The 14687-nt window shown below is 33.8% G+C and overlaps 1 protein-coding gene across 3 annotated transcripts; it reads right to left on the reverse strand.

The window, feature by feature from the left end:
- Positions 1 to 453: 453 nt before the first annotated feature.
- Positions 454 to 10943, reverse strand: LOC128675886 (clavesin-1-like). Of its 3 annotated transcripts, none has more exons than XM_053755628.2 (7): positions 10713 to 10943; positions 9306 to 9360; positions 6855 to 7023; positions 4802 to 4896; positions 4423 to 4567; positions 3328 to 3521; positions 454 to 3025 (listed from the first exon to the last, which is right to left on the reverse strand). In XM_053755628.2, exons 2-7 carry the CDS (start codon positions 9345 to 9347, stop codon positions 2726 to 2728), a joined length of 945 nt encoding a protein of 314 aa, XP_053611603.1. In that variant the 5' UTR covers positions 9348 to 9360; positions 10713 to 10943; the 3' UTR covers positions 454 to 2725. The 3 variants fall into 3 exon arrangements, with proteins under 3 accessions (XP_053611603.1, XP_053611602.1, XP_053611604.1); XM_053755627.2 differs by lacking the exon at positions 10713 to 10943 and adding an exon at positions 9571 to 9823; XM_053755629.2 differs by lacking the exon at positions 9306 to 9360.
- Positions 10944 to 14687: the final 3744 nt, after the last annotated feature.

Here is a 14687-nt window from a genome sequence, read left to right on the forward strand (position 1 = left end):
TCCATACTTACCTTTTAATTACCTTTTAATTACCTTTTAATTACCTTTTAATTACTTTTTAATTACCTTTTAATTACCTTTTAATTACCTTTTAATTACCTTTTAATTACCTTTTAATTACATTTTAATTAACTTTTAATTACCTTTTAATTACCTTTTAATTACCGTTTAATTACCGTTTAATTACCTTTTGATTACCTTTTAATTAACTTTTAATCGCCTTTTAATTGCCTTTTAATTACCTTTTAATTACCTTTTAACTACCTTTTAATGCGTGAAACACAGGAAGATCTTTCTTCCTAGCTCAGGCAGCCTTTGTTTTATTTTATTTTAAATCTTAATTTAGATCTAATGTATAACTTTTTTTAAGTGACATGAATAAAGACATATTATTATTTATTATTATTATTATAGATTAGTGTGGAAGTATGGATGAAATAAGAAAGTTTAGTTAACTATAATCCCGTTTTATTGTTGACTAATCGAGACATTAACTATGTCTTATCACAATTGTTCTGTGGCGAAGAAGGCGAAGGTCTGTGCAAGGCGAGGCCGAGGTAAATGTAGCTAGTTTTTTAAATTTAACTTTTAACTTATGCTGACATTGCATATGCAAAAAATATAAAAACTGAAAAACATAGACAAATAGTTTTATAAAAAATTATAGAGTTAGAAATATATATGTCTATTTTTGTGTCTATCCTAAATATAAATGTTTAGCAATGGTTACAAGTTATTAATTATATAGTACCTGTCGTCAGTGGCGGATTTGCATTCTTGGTCGCCTTTGGCCATGGAGTACCAGCCGCCCCTTTCTTGCAGCCAGCTCCTATTACTCAGGTCTTAGGTACGAATGTATGAATATTACATTTTTTGCCAACTTTTATTGAAAATATTTTCAAAAGTATAGTAATGCCGTCGCTGCAATAACACAAACGGATGTCTATATTTGTTTATTTCTAACATTAATCATGTTGTGTCTGGTTTAGACCAAAGAAAAAGCAATCTCATATTAGCTGTTATTCTTCATACATAAATACGAGATTGCTTTTTCTACCATTCTCATTACCCGCATCAAGAAGCCTATTGTCCGACTTCTGTTTTTACGTGTATTTTATGCTTCGATTGGTAGCCCCTAATATCTGGCCGCCCTAGGCCCGGGCCTACTGGGCCTTAGGGCAAATCCGCCACTGCCTATTGTTAAAAATGCTATACTACGTAGAACTTTTTTTCACAAGGAATCATTTCAAACGACATAATTATCACAACAATATCACATATTTCTTAATTAGTCTAAAGACTACTTAATCTCTTAAAAATATTTCAATAGGTACATACAAATAAATAGCGTTATTATTAAACATAAAAATATCATAACTAGATGTTATTAGTTCTTATAAACCATTTGTAAAAAAATCCAAGCTGTGAACTCTCTATACAATATTATTGTTATTTATTTCATGTACAAAGTCGACATAGGCACAAATAGTTTTAATTATTGTTTTATAAAAATGCTGTAACAAATTGTCATTTGTACTATCCTATATTTATATCACAAATATGATAATATCTAACGACCACATCTGTCACGTAAAAATATATAAAATTGTTTTACAAATAAGCAGTTTTGTACTCGTAATTTGTCATGTTATTTATCAGAAACGCTGTAATATTAAATTTACAATCAGACACAAGTTCTTAGCCTCGCCTAAAGCTTATAAAATTGGTCTTTTTAAGGGTAAGTTGCACCGTCAAATTTAACGTTGACTTTAAACGGCGCGCCGCTGACGTTTAGACAAAATGGCGTGATTCGCGTTTTTCTGCGCACGTTAATGTTAACGCCAAAGTGGATGGTGTGACGCACACTTTTAGATATGTAATAACATTGTTGCTACAAAATATATTTCTTCACAATTCGAGGAGTTAATCTTTCGACCCTTATGAAAGACATTTTTAATTAGTTACTAAAAAAATAAGAACTTTGCCATTAGGGTAAGAACGAGTTGTGTCGGTCAAACAACCTATGTTTGACCGACCTGAATAAAGATCACATAATATAAAAAAGTCGCTTCTCGCTGTCTGTCTATCCCTACGCATGCTTATATCTTTAAAACTATCTTTAATAGGTCTATAATAAGCTATCGATATGTTATCCATCATTAAAATGTCGACAATAGAAATAATAGTAGCGAAACCACAAATTACCTAGTAGTTAGTCGCGATTGCCAATCAGCCTTCATTTTATCACTTACAATAGGGTAGACGACTAATTTTAGTGACTATTTTAAGGCCCTTATATTATTAGAAACACCAGTAAATAAATTAATGTGATAATGACAATGCTTTCATAGATGTGACAAAAATAAAATAACACACATTTTTGTATTCGTCCAAACGCTCTATACGAAATGATACTACGATTGAGTTTGTTCGACAGTTACCGTAATTATTGCATTTGTGGTGATTACTTACTCGAAAATTTAAGTTTTTTATGATGGTTGAGTTTATTTATATAATTTTATTATGTATTTTTTTAAATGGACTCCCCAACCAAGTTTAAATCTTTGTATGCAGTGGCATTATAATTATTACAGTCTATGAAATATCACAATGATCTTTAATAAATCTATTTTACCTAGAGCATATATTATATGTTTTACAATATTCTGACCTTGTCATCTACCCTATTCGAACCTAGGAATTTCTCATATATTTTACATATTTTTTATTCCTTAACAACATATCCTAACAGTTTCATATCTTCATCAAATGATTTATCTCTATACTTTTTTATTTTAGACAACCATGTACCAAAATGTCCGTGGTACTTACAGGTTCCTCCGTATTTGGGAGGAAGGCACGCCGGGTCAATGTGTTTGTGGAGGGAGTTCAGGTCGTAGCCGTGGAAATGGATCTTGCCCAAGCTGGTTCGCGGGATGAACCGCTTGAAGAGATAGAAGAAGGTGTTCAATGTCCAGGAGTAGTTGATGAAGTGGCAGCTTTTGACTCTGGCTGGTGTAGTTCCCTGAAAATAGCAAAATGCAATTTTTTCCACTTTACACTCCATATTCTCTCGTGGATATCGCACGAAGCGACTAATAGGCATATAGCTTTGGCAACTGAGAGGCAACAATTGCATTCCCGAGAAAGAATGTTGTTAGGCCGATGCCACACACAGCTAGATCTTCAAAAATTTTACGCCAACTCCTAGGTGTTCCTTACAGCCTCGAATTCTAGCGAAAACTCGAAAGAGAAGTCCGTGAAAATTGAATTATAGCCTTAGGGATTTATGACAACATTGACTAGTGAAAAGGTGATGTTATTTACCCCCAATAGTGACACAATCTGATAGGCCACTGTAGGCGACAAGGTAGCGATGTGCCGCAGCGACACGCCCTCCAGGTCCACGATCACGGTACCTCCCAGAATCTGGGCCTTGGGCTGCCGCAGCCCTATCTCCGTCATGAGCATACCGGCCTTCACCAGATCCTCCACTGGAAACTCGTTGGGGTCCCAACTGCCTGAAAAGTAAACGGAATAATTTCAATAATAGGGTAGTTGCCAAGGTCAGAGAATTGTAAAAAATATATTTAGGATCATTATGATATTCATAGACTGTAACAATGCTACTGGATTTGGTGGGAAAGTCCATTTTCAAAAAGTGTGAAATTATAAAAATAAATGTAACCATCATAAATAACAAAAAAATTGTAACAACTTTTATTAAGAAATCATCACCATAAACTATTAATAATTAATGTAATGTAATATTTAATGTAGCTGTCGAACAAACATATCTTTCTTCGCGAACATTTTCGCACGTTGTGACGTCACTTATTCGTGTCATTTAGTATGGAGCATTTGGACGAGTAAAAAATGTGTGATTTTATTTTTGTCTTATCTTTGAAAGTATTGTCATTATCATAGTATTTTTTTCACTGGTGTTTCTAATGATTCGAATAGTCATCAAAACAAAAATTTGGCAACTAGCCTATTACCTACTTTGTTAGCAGACGGTGAAACTATGTACATTGAAAAATAAACGCAGCTGATCAGAATGAAGTTTTGGTCCCTTTATTACTAATTTGGTTAAAATATGTTTTGTTTTGTTCCGTCACTATCAAATAATATAAAGTGTAATTGGGACAAAACCCATTTTAATTAATTTTAGTTAAAATGTGTCTAAAATCTATTTAGATTTTTATAATAAAACAATCAAATTTTTACGACAAAAAAAAATCCGTTTAACTTACGTTTCTATGTGTTTATTTACTCTTTACATATCCAAAACTTCTTGTTTCAAATTCAAACCTCTAATGCTTTCGCTGACCTCAAGCCATACACTGCCGACACAAACTGTCGACAATGTACAAACAAAAAGTGTTAAAAAAAATAAAAATACATAAAACAAGGCCAACTTACCGAATTTGAAAATAGAAAGTCTTCCAATATCAGGCCTGTCGTAGAGGGTGCCTTCGTACGCGTCCCTGACTTTGAGGAGCTCCCAGATGTCCACATCTTTGTACAAGTGAGGATACTGCTCTCGGAACTGGTAGTAGCGCACCATCTGCACACGAAATATATCAAGAGTTACTTATCATGTCCGTTCGGTGTATAGTTAAATCAAAGACGTAGACAGTAACTTTGGGCATCGAGAAACTGCATCAACTTGGTTGACTCATAATAAGCCAACCAAGTTGCCACAAAACAATGGACGTACCTATGTACCATCTCTATAGATGGTGTGAGACGGGAGAGGTGATTAATTTGTCTTTTGATGATAATGGACATTTGTACCCACCAGTCTGTGAGCTCTCTTCACAACAAAACCCCTCGCCCTAAGGAAGCGCAGCAGGTAAGCGTCGTCTGTGCGGAGTGGGATGCACTCTCCACGCTCTGAAATCGTAACAAGAAATAAATATATTAGGACATATCACACAGATTGAGCTAGCCCCAAAGTAAGTTCGAGATTTGTATTATGGGATACTATATTTTATAATAAATATATATATTATATAGACATCCAAACCCGGGCCATTCAGAAAAATATAATTTTCGATTACGACCCGACCGGGGATCGAACCCGGGACCTCTGGGTTCAGAGGCACTTTCTTTTCCACCTCGCCACCGAGGTACCTATCACAATACGTTATCAATGTGGACCTAATGAGGAGGTGAGGAGCTCGATGATGAAGTGGAGCGCGCCCTCAGCCGGCGCTAGTGACAGTCTCGCAATAGTCGGTCACGAGATAGATAGATAGAAAAACGTATTAACTTAAAAATATAGTATTGTATAAGTAACTAGATCGGTGTAAAATCCCCAGCTCCTCCCAAGTGTTTCGGAAGTTCTACACATAACATCGCGTTTGTTCAAATATTTCATCGCGAGTATCCATCCAACCTGTGGTCCTGGTCCAGCATACAACAGTCTATTTCTTATCACATTGATAAATCTTCCTCTCCATCCACATTCATATTTATTACCTTTTTTGTCACTTGTGTCTCTTTCCTTCTCATTACAAGCTCAAATCATGATTGCGCCTGCCAATGACAATGGGCTATGAATTATTTACCAGCGAAGCAATTTTATTTATTCTGTCAAGTCTTGTGTCAAGCCTCAAGTAATTATCATTATTAGTCACCATATGTGTGGTGTGACGAGACTTGACATACACATTGACACGACAACCTCATCTCTGCGAATTTCGGCTACATGTAGGTATTATTCTTACCCGAAGTATTTATACGCCAACATTACTTTAGTGCCAAGGAACATAGTATAGTACTTTTTGTGTGAAAATGTCCAATCTGAACATTTAACTCTCAATAATTACTAACTAATAACGGAGATTTCAAGCAAAGAAAAATTGATTGACCTGTGTAAAGTAAGTACTAAATCATTTCCTAGATCATCAAACATCATTGCATTGTGTTCTTGCATGATATTGCAGAACAATGCGCGCATGTCATTGAATTAATGCGATGATATCATAGACGTGTCGAAAGTCTCATTGCTTAAATATTTATCACATTATTATTACGCTTTCTCATCCGTCGTATTCTGTGTGCATATCCCGATTCCTTCTTCAGCCTTTAGCCTGGGATCAATAACAGCTTTCCTACTTTTCTCACAATTTTACTCAGGACGACGACGATGGACAAAAAGAGTGACTACTTCCGGATCCGGACTAACAAAAGCCAATGATGAGTTTGTTCGACGAATTGTCAGCCATTGATAAGGTAGGCAACAACTGGCGACCTACATAAAAAAACCAATGTAAGCGGTCAATTGACATCGTCTTAAGTAAGATCGATTAAGAAAGGGGCAAATGTACACCTAATAATATAGATTTTATTCAGCTCGTGTGGTGACCTTCATCGGGAGTGAATGAGATTGACTTGTTTTGCATTCTATTCGACTATTGGGGTCTTATTTTGTAATTGTTTGCGAAACCTCATGTTATGCTTAGTTAATTGAAACTTTAATTATATCTACTTTGTACACGAATGTTTGTAATCCTACTTTTGTTTTTTCGTTCCTGACAACAGGTGCTAGACCGCGGTAGTCTGTGTTTAACCCCGGGGCATCAACTATATCTATTCCAAATTTCACAAAAATGGGCCCAGTGATTTAGCCGTGAAAGGGTGACACACAGAGTTTTATAATAATAGTATGGAAATATGGATATGGATGACATAGAAGACCGTGCGCAGTGCAGAAGAAAATGTAGGTTAAAATCGTCCTTCGGCTCCGACGTCTTACGGCTGAGAAAAAATCACGGCGAAATCGATCAGATAAGAGAAAGTGAGAGAGACTACTCTTTCTATATGCGTATATATTTCTAGTTTCTCACCATATAGCATCTGCCTGAGTTCCTGAATCGCTGCATCCCTGGTAGCGGGGTTCTCGTTGCACTCCTGTTCAGCGAGTTCCAGCATTTCCGGATCCTCCTGTGTGCTCAATTCGGCTTCGTATGCTATCTCCAGGAAGCAGTCGTTCATTTTTATCCCCTTTTCAACATGCTGGAATGATTTATTTTTTTTGGAAATTTTAGAGACACACCATTCAATAGATTTAGTGCTAAAGTGCAATGGACATACTATGTCTTGTTAAAATTACATTATCCCCCTTTTTGAGTAGGGGGTTAAAATACTTTTGAATATTCACAACCGTCAAAAATGAAGCATACATACTCGTATTAGAGAAACCTTCAACTTAACTAAAAGTAACCTTCATTGAAACAGCAGGTGAACAATGATAGAGTTAAATGACGCCAACCTCTAATGTTACAAATGCGAAGGTGAATTGAATACGTAGTTTATTAGATTGTACTACCCTGCTACTAAACTATTAGTAAGTATATAATATTCTATCATATAAAACTTTAATTTTAGATTAATTTGAGAGGAAGTAAAAGAAGAAGAAAGAGAGATAGATATATATTTCCTAATGATATGGGACGAGGGCCTATTAAAAATCACAAAAATTAATATCTTCTTTATTTTTGCTTTTAATCTTGTGGTTAAAAACTTAAAAAATTGCATTTGTAAACTTGTTTACGTAGGTCAATTGTTTTATCAATAGATGTATATTTCATTGATCTTTACTATCAAAATAATGAGATCAATGTACAATAATAAATTGAACTTTAGGCCCTTAATTATAGGACACACAGTGCCGCAGACAGGTACCTACTTTTACATCACTATTAAGTTATGAAGTAAGTAGTGCTTATATTAACATACATTAACTTAATGTTCAAGAATATATTTCTTGAAGTAAATAGGATATTCTTACAAATATGTATAAACGATTGTAATAAAACAAATTTTAGTCATAAAATAAATAAAATAAATTTAATTATTTACCGTTATTAGTAAAATAATAAACAAGCTAGGATTGTGATTTGATAAGCAACATAACGGGCTCCGACGATCAACGGCTGAGGAAGAAACCGGGAATACGCTCAAATGAGACTGTTATGTAAAGTTACAAATGTAGACAAATACGAATATTTACATATTATATTATAAATTCATATTCTCCTTCTATAACTTATTTCAATAATAAATATATTAGGACAAATCACACAGTTGAGCTAGCCCCAAAGTAAGTTCGAGACTTGTGTTATGGGATACATATATAGATAAACATCAAAGACCCGGAAAGAGATCATTTTCCATAACTACCCTTTCGGTTCAGAGGCAAGAACTTTACCACTGCGCCACCGAGGTCGTCAAATATTAAATATTTATACCTTATGATCCTTATGTTACCATATGGTCGATTTTGTTTACGCATCTGTTACTTAAAAAGTACGTTCTCGATCAAATATAAAAACATATGAATAGAATTCGTCCATAAGGAACCCTTCACCTGTCAAGTCATATATATTAAAATAAGTTCTAGAAGGAGAAAATAATACAAGTTTATTTGGTAGAAAAATTAAAAAAAAAACGCCGACTTTCCGTATTCATTTCGATACAACTTTTGAACGGCTGAACCGATTGTCATGAAACAGGGCTGAGAACACTCGGGATAAAATTATCTATGACACAAAAAAAAAACTAAACGGAAATCGGTTCATCCGTTTGGGAGCTACGATGCCACAGACGGATACACAGATACACAGACAGACACGTTAAACTTATAACATCCCTCTTTTTGCGTCGGGGGTTAAAAAAGAGAAGAAGTGGGAATACACTTTTGTCGCTATGAACTTAATAAACAAATATTCATGTGGAGTAAAATGTTTGAAATTCGACACACTGTCTTTTTTTTCCCATTGCAATTTCCAAATTGACGTCTATCACGTCTATTGACGTTTAACATAAATTAAAAATTGAAGAAACCCCTGACTCCGAAGTCGGTGGCATCCTCTCGTCTGTTTTCTAGCTTAGAGCTTCTTAGAGGTGCTTAGAGCTGACGGTTTCCAAACATTGTTATGAACACTCTCGATTAAATTCTCTACCAAATAAAAAAAACTAGATCAAAGTCGGTTCAGCCGTTTGGCTGTTACAATGCCACGGACATACGTTAAAAATATGTCTGTCTGTCGGGTTAAAAATAAGACAGGAATCTCATAACTTGTATGATATCTTATTCACTCGTTTCACGTAAGTTTTACGTAAACGACTTTTTATTTAAAAAAATTACAATCAATATTTTTACATAAGTGTACCGTGTGATTAAATTAAAGGGCTTGTTGTGAGGATCTAAAATATATATTTTACGATTGACATAATTTATTTGTGGTTTACATTGATTTTTTTATTGTATGTTATTATCTGCCCACTGAACTTACCCCAAGTTTATGCGAAGGGCGCTTATTCGACTGAGTCACCATTGTGATCCACCACCTGTGGGAATGTTACATTACTATTTTTTTATATTTAATCTAAATAATCTATTCACTGCAAGCTCTTAGTCAATGGCAGTCGAAGGCAATGTAAAAGTTGGAGGTCATAGATTAAATCTATTCTTAGTTTATACGCAACTAGTATCAGATTAAAAATTAAAACACTCAAGGTACATCGATAAAAAATAAATCAATCGATATAAATACTTACGATTCGATTTTAATTTAAAACTATCACTAGTCACATCACTAAAAAAATAAATTTAAAAAACATAAGAACACATGCTTTTTCGAATTTGGAATGCATACAGACGCATGTGAACGCGCGCACGGCCGCGACGAACTAAACTATACATAATAAACTAATGGCGATTCATAACTTGAAGTAGTTCAGAGTGTTATTTTGTTGCGTCACGATGAAAATTGATTCATAAACAAGTGACGATTGCATTATCAGTTCACAAGATCGCGCGGGAGTAAATTGAAACCATTGAATTAAACACCATAGAAATTACTTTGAACTAAAACATTCCGAATATATATCAATCGGTATCGGATCAAAAATTTGGAAAACAATGCATTTCCACTAAGGATGTAACCGAAAAATGCATATGGCCTATGCATTTTTCAGTTATCTATCTAGTATATCGCACTCACTAGTTGATGTTGTGTCCCTTATTTGGGAATACTGCTGTTTTCTATTTTCTGCCAGGGATTAGTCGCCTGGACCTTTATGATTGCGGTTCCATACAAACAATAACTGATAACATCCTGGATTAAGAAAAAATTAAACGAATCGTTTAATTTTTCCTTAATCTATCCTAGATTAAGGCCGAAAGTCATTTAATAGCCATTTCGACTCGATAAGAAGTTAGACGAAAAAAACCACATGTTTTTTTTCAAGACATCGTTGGAAAGTCTTAACTAGAAATAGAAACCATGCTTTTGAATGTTAAACATTATGATTTAATGGATGACCTTTGTGGCATTTTTTCTAACATAAGTATACTTTAAAACTGTACTACAACTCTTACTTTCATGTTGCATAGTTACGATGCACAAAGTAAAAAATATCATTACACTTTATTGAGAAAGGTCTAGTTGTCGCGGACGTTTCTCTCAGATTCTCAAAAGTTAGGAAAAAGCCGTGAAAACGTGAGAGAGTATCTCAACTGAGTCGAATTTTGATGTTAATAATTCTTTGTTACATCCATTGTTATTAGAGATAGGCTAATCGAAAATATTCAATCGAAAACATTCAACCATTATTTACGTAATTGTTAAATATTTTCGATTAGGTATCTAGCTATAGTAAACAAATATGTAATTATTTCAAAAACAATTAATACTCACGTAAGAAGAATTGCACATTTTGACAGCTTAAACTCGGGGCTATGAATTAAATGTCACTAGACACACAGTATTTGGAAACTTATCTAATACTTGTTTTTAATCAAGCAATTGAAACCACATTGATAAACTACAATAGCAATAAAATTATAAAAATAATTAATTAAAAAATCGTATTATTTACAAATTAAATATAGAGAGTATCATGTCGATTCACTGGCTTTTGACACATAAATGACTGTTATCGTAATTATTGTGCTGTATGTTTGTGTTCATCGTAACAAGAGATAGGCAAGTGATGGGCTTTATGAAAATGACCATTAAAGCCCAATTTGATACCGTTCTAATTTGTTTTAAAACAGTCCAGTTCTGGCCCAGGCGGTTTGACTTTTGGTTCGTAGTTATGAGGTCATCGTCTTGTCAGTATTGTTATCGCAGCGATGTCAACCTAATTTGGATTTTACTTGGAAAGATAACTTATATTTAAAATCCTTACTTCTATACAAATGTTATAAATGTGTGCGTGTAAACGACCCGTGCTGAAATTCCTATGAATTTCAGCAATTATTATGTTCTATCAATATAGAACATAATAATTGACTGAGCGAGAGAAGCGAGCAATGTCTAACATATGTATGTATGTAGGTATGTATGTAAGTATGTATGTATGTATGTATGTATGTAGTATGTATATATGTATGTATGTATGTATGTATGTATGTATGTATGTATGTATGTATGTATGTATGTATGTATGTATGTATGTATGTATGTATGTATGTATGTATGTATGTATGTATGTATGTATGTATGTATGTATGTATGTAGTATGTATGTATATATGTATGTATGTATGTATGTATGTAGGTATTTATGTATGTATGTATGTATGTATATTGTATGTATGTAACTAGATAACTTTCTAACCAGTTGGTCCGATTTTGATGAAATTAAGAAAATTAAATAATAGAATTTTTAAGTTCGTGGGGCATCAAAATCGGTTCAGCCGTTTTTTAAATATTCACAATTTTGTAAAAAAATATTGTGTTCGCGGCGAACAACTATTAATGATAAAATTCTTTATTATATATATATTGTAGCCTTTGACTCGCCGGCTAAGGCAAGACAAAAGCAGGGATTTGTTACTGTGTGGGAGTAGGTGTGTATGATGCGCTAGAGATCGGGTCCGCGGTGACGCTACTCTCCGATAGCTGCCCTGCGTTGCAATCAGTCAACAGGCGATGGGGTCGTCACATCCCGACGCACAATTTTTTATTACTATTATTAGTAATTACCTTTCGTCATTTCAGTAAGCACTGCACTGTATTATAATTCATTTTAACAATTTAATTTAAATTGCAATCTTTAAAAAGAAATGTAGTGGTTATGCACACAGAAGTATGCACCTCTTCAATGGAACATGTATCAGTTGCGTAACAGATGGTGTGTGTCTCTAGGTCAGCCGCCTCGCCTTGACTTGGACGGAGCTCCACAGATGTTCTGTGCGCCTGGTGGCCACCTAACATTGAACTTAAATCGAATGTGTGTATGTTTTTAAATCTTATCAAATCCCGGCACAAGTATCTTCTGTAAAATAAAATGAAAGTTTTTCCGAAGGCAGTTTTGTTTAAAAGTCATTAAAAGTGTAGTTTCATTTCATTCTGAGATGAGATAAAAATAAAGCAAACCTAGTTTTCAATCGAACACTTCAAAAATTTTGAAATTCAATTTGATATGTTGCACAACCTGATCTTGCTACAAATGTAATTCTAACCTTGAGCTAAGCTTACATAGCTAAGTGATAGTAGCCGGAGAACTTGAACTAAATATTATGCCAAAAATAAAACTTATATCGATTCCTCAATGACCCACAGTCACAGTAATAAAGTTATAGAATTACCATTAACGAGCTCCATTTGCGCTTCGCTGTTACCAAAACATGTGTTATTCCAAGATTCACTCTTTGTGATATTCGAAGATTCATTCGTTCTATAGTGAAGTAGTAAAAAACATTCACACCAACATATATATTAGTTTTCATAAACTTTTTCGTTTCTTATTGTTATCACTACAAGCCAGGATGTTACAACAGAATCGTCCCTGTAAAGTTTCCCACTAATTTACTAAGAACCTTTTCCACACACTAAATGTTGTGCCATGTTTCTATCGTTATTGTAATCTGCTTATCTTGATTTTTTTTATTAGAATGTAAACTACGAAATTTTACTACGAACTAAATATACTACGAATAAAAATGTATGCATTTTTAAAATCATTTCATGAAATCTTCGGAATTTACTTAAAAAATTAAAGCATTTTAAATAGAACCCACACATGAACAAAGTACATATTTGAATAATTTTTTAAATTTATTTTAATTATTGGTATTTGGAATATCGCGATTGTTAAATTATCGCAAGATTACATTTCTTATGTCATGACATTAAAAGTATACTTATATTTTAAATAAAACAGTTTTGTGTGCAAATCTTACTGTAAATAGCGGTGGCTGAAGGTGCCTAAACTTCGTACGGAAACAACTTCTTACAAAACAACGTCTTAGAATTTGATTCTACGCACTTTTGACGGAGAATGCGTAGACATCCCTAATGCCTAACTTTGGCGGTTCGGTATACATTGCTGACTTTTTATTGCGATAAATAAAAGCACTCATACAAACCACGCAATGTTCGTGCATTCGCGACGGCATCTTCCGAGACCGAACTCGTACATAAAGCTAGCCTACGATAAGGCGAAACAAACAATTGGCTGTAACTTCGTTAGTTGCACCTCAAACTAATATGCAATCTGTTACATCATCTGATATAAAATGATTGGATTGGTTGCGTCACAAACCAGTCATGTCCCCCATCACCCATCGAAGTATGACATAATGACATAATAGAGCCTTTCTATGGGCAAATTGACAATTATTAAATAATTATACTTTTCTGAGAAAAAATACTTTAATAATAGCTGTGCGTGGTCATATTCACTGCACGGTCTACAATTTAACATTGAACTTTGGGATTTTTGAAATACGTTTAATTTTTTTCCTTTCTTTTTCAGCCTTACACCGTCCCGGGTGTATGAATACTACAGCATAACATTTGCGACGAGCTTGGACTATCTTTATTCACGTCACTTCTACACCATGTTAACCCCTGCTGTACTTTTAATGTCGTGTGACCAGATATTTCCATACAGTACAAAATTCTTACGGGACAAACAGAGCCACGGCCACTAGTCAATAATATGATATAAAACTTATTTAATACAGATTTCTTATATCTCAAATTCATAAGTGTTGTTTACCTTTAATAAGTCCCAAAATAATATTATTGTAGGTACAAAATAAATTGGGGAAAGTAACGTTGTATACTTAGAAGAATCATAACAAATCTTATTTTTCTATATCCCAATTTAATTAAATCTTTTGAGATATAGGACTAAGCAATATACATACTTCTCTTTTCATAGGTACTAATATTAGGTTATTTAGCTAAATAACTGAAAAATATGAAAATATAATTCAATGATATTTTAAATTAGGTAAAAAAAGGTCCAAATTCATATAGTCAAGCGATAGAGTTTTAAGCTAACGAAGTCTGAATATAAGGTCTAAGTGAATGGATCTCAGAGTACTTAGTAACATACATATGACTTCGCTCGCTTCGACTTTGTGCTAGAGTAGTATTTTTTCAATTATCATTATTCTTGTTTCACAGCAACTTGGGGCGAGCACACTGGATACATTAAAAAAGAATATAATTATAATGTTTGCGCACAAAATTCAATTTCCATTTTTTGGAAACATATTTTGTAAAGTAGGTTTTTATTGCTTCAAAATTGTTTTTTTTTAATATATAATGACATAATTTGCGTTTCTGAAATTGATGGTAAGTTACTAATCTTTCAGAAGTAAAATAAGTACCTAATTCCCTTATCCCACTTTATGTGGGGTCGGTACAGCATGTC

Source organism: Plodia interpunctella, chromosome 15 (genome assembly GCF_027563975.2).
Source record: "Plodia interpunctella isolate USDA-ARS_2022_Savannah chromosome 15, ilPloInte3.2, whole genome shotgun sequence".
Classification (NCBI taxonomy): Eukaryota; Metazoa; Arthropoda; class Insecta; order Lepidoptera; family Pyralidae; genus Plodia; species Plodia interpunctella.